The sequence below is a fragment of the Galeopterus variegatus genome, unplaced genomic scaffold, assembly GCF_000696425.1.
Source record: "Galeopterus variegatus unplaced genomic scaffold, G_variegatus-3.0.2 Scaffold3408, whole genome shotgun sequence".
Taxonomy (NCBI): Eukaryota; Metazoa; Chordata; class Mammalia; order Dermoptera; family Cynocephalidae; genus Galeopterus; species Galeopterus variegatus.
In genome coordinates, this window is record NW_007729519.1 from 35,241 (window position 1) to 43,769 (window position 8,529).

The 8,529-nt window shown below is 39.2% G+C and overlaps 1 protein-coding gene across 1 annotated transcript; it reads left to right on the forward strand.

Annotated features, from left to right (window-relative positions):
* The first annotated feature begins 1,539 nt into the window (after positions 1–1,539).
* CCRN4L (CCR4 carbon catabolite repression 4-like (S. cerevisiae)) lies at positions 1,540–5,355 on the forward strand. Its single transcript, XM_008584931.1, has 2 exons — positions 1,540–1,805; positions 3,367–5,355. The coding sequence occupies exons 1-2, from the start codon at positions 1,544–1,546 to the stop codon at positions 4,200–4,202; spliced, it is 1,098 nt and encodes a 365-aa protein (XP_008583153.1). The 5' UTR covers positions 1,540–1,543; the 3' UTR covers positions 4,203–5,355.
* Positions 5,356–8,529: the final 3,174 nt, after the last annotated feature.

The window sequence follows — 8,529 nt, forward strand, 5'->3', positions numbered from 1 at the left end:
TGATGACTATTTGAATTTGCTTCGTGACCTGCAACAGTGAATTTGATTGACAGCTACTTTGAGATGTGGTTGATCAGCTTGCCAAATTTTATAAAGAAAACTTTATGGGGCCGGCCCAGTGGCGCACTGCTACAGTGCGCCGCTTGGGAGTGCGGCGGCCCTCCCGCCAAGGGTTCGAATCCCACATACAGACTGGCCGCTCACTGGCTGAGCGAGGTGCGGGTGCAACACTGAGGGTTGCGATCCCGTTGCCGGTCCCGGTCCGGTACGGGCGCGACACTGAGGGTTGCAATCCATTGCCGGTCACAAAAAAAGACAAAAAGGAAAAAAAAAAAAAAGAAAACTTTATAAAATATTTACATTTATATTTATAAAGTGCTTATATTTTATAAAGAAAACTTTGTGTCTTTTGAGAGAGGACAAGAATATGGATATGGTAGGCAAATCCAGCTTGGTACCAAGATTCGTCATGCACAGAATCTTGGATCTCTCCAGGTAAAAGAGAAAATATGGTTGACCTCTTAAAGAGCAATCAACTGCTTTCAAGCAAATTGACAAGTACAACTTCTCTCATGCTAATTAGTTGAAGATTGTGCTCAGTAGGAATTATAATCTATTAAGATAAAAAGCAAAGCAATAGAAAATGCTCGTGAAGACAATGTAATCAGTGCTTCCTGTGCCTTTCCTCACTCATTCTTTTCAGGATCCCAGGAAATGTGGGCAAAGTCATGAGAACATGGTGTCCTGGATGGAAACTATGGCTGAACAAAAATCAACTGTTTACCCCCCAGCCCTTTTCTGGATTTTTAAAAATCCAGCAATTGATTTAGATTAGAATCTACTGCTCACTCATGTTCACACAGTTCTACAGAAATTTCAAGCCCTGATTTACACTTAACACTTAAAAGATTTAATCTAGCCATTACTTTCCACAGCAGAGGGATCCATAAGATGACATAACCAGGGGAGCAACCTGCTACAACCTTCTTGCTTCCTGAGGATTAACATTGGCTTTCTAACATTTGACTCTTTACAAACTAGCCTTTAAGTTCTTATTAACATGTATAGAAAAAAGAATGTGGATTTTGTTAAACCATGCTTTTATAGTAAGACTGAGTTTATAAAGACAAGTCCTGACTAGAAGAGGCCATGGAGATCAAGACAGTTCTTCATTAAAAGAATTGGTTATCTTCATTAATCAGAGACTTTGTTTGTTTAGGTGGGTGGCCAGTTCAGGGATCCCTGACCTTAGTATTATAACACATAACACTGTGCTCTAACCAGCTGAACTAAATGGCCAGCCCCAGAGATTAGTTTTAACTGTAGTATTTAAATTACCTGTCCTAGTAGAAAGCTAAAACGGGAAACTCCTTTAATCTACCTCAGTAGAAATGGCTTAATACATGAATATGGCAAAATTGCCCTAAGTTGAACTCCTGGTTTCTATGGGCAGCAAATGCTTTATCTTACAATTGAGCTGGGTGAGAAAGTCAGGAAGATGAGCTAAATGTGTAATTGTGCTTTCTTTCCTTTAGTGTGTTCCATGGGAAACGGTACGAGCAGACTCTATAGTGCTCTCGCCAAGACACTGAACAGCAGCACAGCCTCCCAGCACCCAGAGTATTTGGTGTCACCTGACCCAGAACATCTGGAGCCCATTGATCCTAAAGAGCTTCTTGAGGAATGCAGGGCTGTTCTGCATACTCGACCTCCCCGGTTCCAGAGGGATTTTGTGGACCTGAGGACAGATTGCCTCAGTAGCCACCCACCTATTAGGGTCATGCAGTGGAACATCCTCGCACAAGGTATACCTGATGCTTTTATGTGAGAGTGGTTGTTTGCTGTGACTTCCTTTCTGCTTCTGCACATGTCCAATGCACTGATGTCTTGATGTCTTATGTGGAGGGAAGAGGCGTGGGCAGATGGAGGAAGTATAGAATGGGGCAACTATGGCAGCATGAGGAGCTCTCCCAGAAGGGGAGGCTAGGAAAGGAAGTCATCTGGTTTTCACTAATAAAGCCAGCAACTCAAGACTTATTCTTTACCTTCCATGTTTGTGGGCTATCCGAGAACAATGAAAGTCTGCTTCCCAGCAGATCCAAATTTAAAGGACCCTATCTTTTATTAGACAATTCAATGGAACAGCCTCAAACTTTGTTGCCTCCAGCCTCAGTCCACTACTAAGATTTGCAGGGGAGAAACTGAATGGGTAACATATAGAACTGCAGGGAATGGCAACTATGTGGAGGTAGTGGTGTCAAGGTATTCTTGTGCCAAATTCTCAGCCATACTCATCTATATAACTTGGGACCAAAAAGATCTTGCTTCATTTCTCTGTTCATTAAGATATTACTTTGTGGGCCGGCCCGGTGGCGCACTCGGTAGAGTGTGCGCTTGGGAGCGTGGCGGCGCTCCCGCCGAGGGTTCGGAGCGGGTTCAGATCCCATACAGAGACCGGTATGGGATCTGGTTGAGCGCAGTGCAGGCGCGACACCGAGGGTTGCGATCCCGATGCCGGTCGCGGTACGGGCGCAACACCGAGGGTTGCGATCCCATTACTGGTCACGAAAAAAGACAAAAAGATGCCGGTCGCGGTACAGGCGCAACACCGAGGGTTGCGATCCCATTACTGGTCACGAAAAAAGACAAAAAGGAAAAAAAAAAGATATTACTTTGTTATGGTAGAAAGGACTCCTTTCCTGGGTCTGCTAAATTGAACAGATGCACCAATATACTTTCTGTAGCATTGCCTTTTATGTAGCAGTTGAAATTTTAAGAAAAAGAAACAAGGGCTTATTTATTTGTTTGTTTATTTATGCATGCATGCTGGAAAAGAAGGTCCTACTCCCCGACTTATCAATCTCTGATTCTTTTATTTTTCTGGAAGCTTGTCCATAAGTGAGAAAAGCTGCCCATTTAAAATAGGTCCCATTTATTCATAGTAGTATCTATTTATATCAATTCACATGGCTTTATTATAATCAGTGTTAAAACTTTGTATATAGAGTTAAATAAATTCATTTCATTTAACACAGTTTATTTTTTTATTTTTTTCTAACACAGTTTAGATCCCTAGGACTGTACAGAACAGTTTCCGTAATTAAGGCTAAATCTAAAGATCTTATATCCTGGACTGTAGTTATATGAAATAGTTTCACTACAAAAGAAAATCAGTTGCTTGCTTCATCCACATGGTAAGAGATTATGTAGTTTGGGTGGGTTAATGTAGTTTAGATAGCAAAGAACGACCCAAAGAATCTGAAGCAGAAGAAGCATTCTGAGTAGTGCCAAACCTAAGGAGACTCTTGGGTACTTTGAAGTCATTGTTCTGTAGTAGCTGACAACTGGCTGCCTTTTTCTTTTCAGCTCTTGGAGAAGGCAAAGACAACTTTGTACAGTGCCCCATTGAAGCACTCAAGTGGGAAGAAAGGAAATGTCTCATTCTAGAAGAAATCTTAGCCTACCAGCCTGATATATTGTGCCTTCAAGAGGTGGACCACTATTTTGACACCTTCCAACCACTCCTCAGTAGACTGGGCTATCAAGGCACATTTTTCCCCAAGCCCTGGTCACCTTGTCTAGATGTAGAACACAATAATGGACCAGATGGCTGTGCCTTATTTTTTCTTCAAACCCGATTCAAGCTAGTCAACAGTGCCAATATTAGGCTGACAGCTATGACATTAAAAACCAATCAGGTGGCCATTGCACAGACCCTAGAGTGCAAGGAGTCAGGCCGACAGTTCTGCATTGCTGTCACCCACTTAAAAGCACGCACTGGCTGGGAGTGGTTTCGATCAGCTCAAGGCTGTGACCTTCTCCAGAACCTGCAGAAGATCACCCAAGGAGCCAAGATTCCTCTTATTGTTTGTGGGGACTTCAATGCAGAACCAACAGAAGAGGTCTACAAACATTTTGCTTCTTCCAGTCTCAACCTGAACAGCGCCTACAAGCTGCTGAGTGCTGATGGGCAGTCAGAACCTCCATATACTACCTGGAAGATCCGGACCTCAGGGGAGTGCCGGCACACCCTGGATTATATCTGGTATTCTAAACATGCCCTGAGTGTAAGGTCAGCCCTTGATTTGCTCACCGAAGAACAGATTGGACCCAACCGGCTACCATCCTTCAATTATCCTTCAGACCACCTGTCCCTAGTGTGTGACTTCAGCTTCAATGAGGAACCTGATGAACTTTTATAAACACTTGTCTGGGTCTTTTTAATCACAATAGTCTTAACCAGGGATGGTTCAGGAAACAAATACAGAATAAGAAATTGCCTGAGAAAGGATTCCATTTCTGTCACTTCACTTTCCATGTGTGCATCATGCCCTTAGGAAAGAATCTCATTAGTTCACAAACCTTTTCAATTAAAACCTATAGCAAAGGTGTTTGCACTCCATTTTTGGCTTGTATTGTTTCCTTTCCAGTAGCATTACCTTTTGATCATTTAAGGGCATTAAATTAGGCTTGTTTTGAATCTCTTTCAGTTTGAGGATGCTATAAAAACTCAGACTTGGTTGAGTCCTCCATAATTAACAATAAGTATGTAGGAGCAATTTCTCTAGATAGCATTTCAAGTTATTTATTGGTGGGTTTTTAAAATGTCAATAAGAAATGCATGCCAATATTTATTTTTTATATCTTCATGTAAAATTAAGTAAATGAATTACAGTATTATGAGCATTTTAGAACCATGCAAAACTCAAGTTATAAAGTATTTTATAATTTTCTTAAAGCTTTAAAATGTTTTCACCTGGGGTCTAAACAAAATGTGTACAAAAGAACTGTTTAGCCTGCAGGGGGTTTTGTTATTTAAGTATCAGATCTCCTTGATACATTCTTCTTAAATAATCCTTGCTGTGCCTCCATGTTCCCATTAGTGTGTATCTTGAAGAGATTCCAATTATTTAATCAATTAGTTTTCATTATTTAATCACTATTATGCATTTATACTTTTCCATTGGAATAACGTTGGTAGACATTTGAGGTCACTCAATATCATTATTTGTATTGGAATGTGCTTTTCACAATAGGTTATTTAGGAGTTGTTTTGTGGCAGTGACTAAGAAAATCAGTTGGACTTTGTTTTCAGAGATGTGAAACTTTCTAGAAAGCCTATTAACGGGCTGTCACTGAAATTTCCTAAGACAGCCAGAGATGACTGTGGTTCATACATCTAGAAAGAACAATGTAAAAAGTTAGGTAACCTAGAACTTTCCATCAGAAATAAAATTGGTAAAGATAACAGGTGAAGCCTCTTCCAAACAAAATAACCTATTGGTAATAAATTGATAAGTATTTTAATCCGTGAGTTGTAAATACTTAAGATTAATAAATGGTCTTTTAAAGCTAGTGCTTTTATTACCTTGTCATTTTAGTCCAAAAAGAATCTGGGAGTAGATTTGATTTTTTCATACTGTTATGTGGTGACCCACACTATCCATTTACACAAAAATTTTTAAAATGGACAAAAGCTGCATGTTAAAAGCATCTATGCTATGCTTATGTGGTATCTCGGCTGGAATTTCCCAAAGTAGGCCACCCAAATATTCTGCGGCAGTATCACTTTGTAAACAAATGATTTGTTTCCAGTAACACTGTATATACAAAATCTTGGGGCTACCTAGAAGGAATGGCAAGCAGGAAGAATATCTGTACCAATTATATTGGTTCAAATCTTAGCATGACCTATGGTAATCTTACATTGTTGAGAAACACACTGATGAAAATACTTGTTTGCCTACCCCAAAGTACACCAACCTGAAGAGAAATTATGATAGCCATAAGCAAGCAAATATGAATGAGAATGAAAGACAAAATAATGTTTGAATTTCAAGTGTTGTCCACCAATATATGAATACTGGATATAGGTCAAGGGTGAGGATATGGGTTGGTGGGAATGCCACGGTGCAAAAAGGCTTCTGGAAATACAAACACGAGATGTGACTACAAATTAAGGAGATGGGGGGAAATCCACAGTGAAACTCTCCATATGAGTTACCCTTTGGAGTTAGTTATGGCAGGAGACTGAACATTTATTTCAATGATGCTTTTGTTTGATGCTTTTGCATTTGTCTTCATTTAAAGTGTAATTATGTGAGCATTCTATTTAGGAATTTTTTAGTAGTTATGTAAATCTTATAGGGTTGCATTTTGCATTTTAACTTTATCTTAAGTCTTTCTTTGTAGACAGCTTTGCCTTATGGACTATGAGAGTAACCTGAAGGTAAAATGGTAAATAACAAATCTGTTCTACAGAACTAAATATAGATACCCTGCATAGATTTCTTTTATTCCATCCCTATGTACCTTTTGGTTCTGCTTTTCCTTTTATATCCTATATAATATTTTGACGTTAAAATAAAAGTAAATTGTGCAGATTAGAAGAAAGAGTGAGAGCAGCATGGACTTTTGCATCCTTCATGCCACATTTACGTAAATTCCATTCTACACGGTGGTAGTAATGACTGCCTCATTTATTTAAATAAAGCATTATGATATATACATAGGAAGAAATTATGAGTGAGAGCAGCATGGACTTTTGCATCCTTCATGCCACATTTACGTAAATTCCATTCTACACGGTCGTAGTAATGACTGCCTCATTTATTTAAATAAAGCATTATGATATATACATAGGAAGAAATTAACATTTGAGTTCCTTAACTTTGGCTCTGAGAGCCTTACATATGATCTTAAAACTACTCTTTATAGACAGTGGCTCCAAAGGTCAAAATTTAAGTAAAGTGACAATAGTAGCTAAGCCAGGACACAAATCCAGGTCTGTCCTGACTCCAAAATACTTGCTTCTTCCCCACGACCATGTTCCCTTGGCCTTGAGTGAGTATACATGGGTAGAAAAGTGATATTGTGGGAGAGCAAGAGATTTTTTAATGAAAAATTGTTAAACTAAGTCAAATACTTTTGTAGTACACATACAAAATAGAAGCAAGATATAGTGGATTTCAGTTTCGAGGATGAAGTCAAGTTTTGCAAAAAGTAGAATATATGATACCGTTTGCATACTTTGATGGTAGCTTTTTTGTAAAGGAAACAATAAGATCACTCTACCAGATTTAAAACTGAAGGAAGAAATTGATGCAAATATTCTGTATTCAAACCATTTTTAAAAACATCCAAGATTTGTAAGGAAATGTTGCATATAATTAGGTAAAGCCCTGAGACTTGAGGAGAGTTCCAAGATTTTCTAAAAAGAGAGATGAAATGAAAACATGCTCATAATCACAATTGATTTCAATTTTAGAAAAGGAAAGTCATCCAAAAAATGAACGTCCTTGCATAAGAGCTCTGCTGAACTATTTTTTTAATGACATGCACAAAAATACGGCACAGGCAGTCTTTTTATCTAGAGTGGATAGATACCAGCAGGAGATTTATTAAATGAAAAATGGCAAAGGCCTGGGCTTGAGTTTATAAAATAAGGGAAGGGGAAAAAAAAGGCAACATGTTGCAGGGCACAGGCTCTAAGCAGGAAAAAAAAAAAAAAGATTTAGCTGTAACCAGTGTGACCCTGAACAAATCACTCCATCTCTAGGGTCTCAGTTTTCTCAACCACAGAAGATCATCATCATTCCTGCCCTCTCGACCTCATAGATTTGTGAGATGTCTGTAAAATAATATTGTAAATTGTAATATAAAATATGTAGGTCACTGAATAATAATGCTTAAGGTTCAGAACAAGAAAGGAAAGGGCCCTGTACTTCATGTCATAATAACCTACTCCAAATTGTTGTTAGAGAATAACCCTTCAATTTGAAAGGGCAGAACCAATAGTGTTAATAGAAATTTAAGACCAAAATAGGTGAGGGGCTAATAGAATGGCAAGAAATTGGTTGGCTGCTTTTTCCCCCACTTGTCCCTCCTCTAGGCAGTCATGAGGTTGTGGGTTAATGAGGTTAGTTTCTTTAATTTCATAGGAAGTTGTCAATCCTACTTTGATTTGTAAAGAAGAAATATCTGCCTTTGAAGGACAGAAAACCCACAACTACAGGCCCTTGTTCTCCAGATTTCTTTGGAAAACTCTTCCGAGAAAACATTCACATAAGATTAAACATGTGGGGCCGGCCCAGTGGCACACTCGGTAGAGGGCGGCGCTCCCGCCGAGGGTTCGGATCCCATATACAGACCGGTCTGCTCACTGGTTGAGTGCGGTTTGGGCGCAACACCGAGGGTTGCGATCCCGTTGCCGGTCGTGGTACGGGCACGACACTGAGGGTTGCAATCCCGTTACCGATCACGAAAAAAGACAAAAAGGAAAAAAAAAAGATTAAACATGTGGACAAAGCCATTCCTCGACAGAATGCTAGGAAAAGCTTTGCTGCTTCTAATCATCTGGTAACTTGGACTATATGAATCTCAATTGATTTATCTTTTTTGCTTTGGCTGCTGAGACGTTCAAAACCAAAGTTTATAGCTGAATTTTAATTATTGTGTAACATTTTACAGCACGTATTCCGCGTATTTCTTTTGCCACCCTTTTTTCTTTGCTTAATTTTCTTTTGCCTC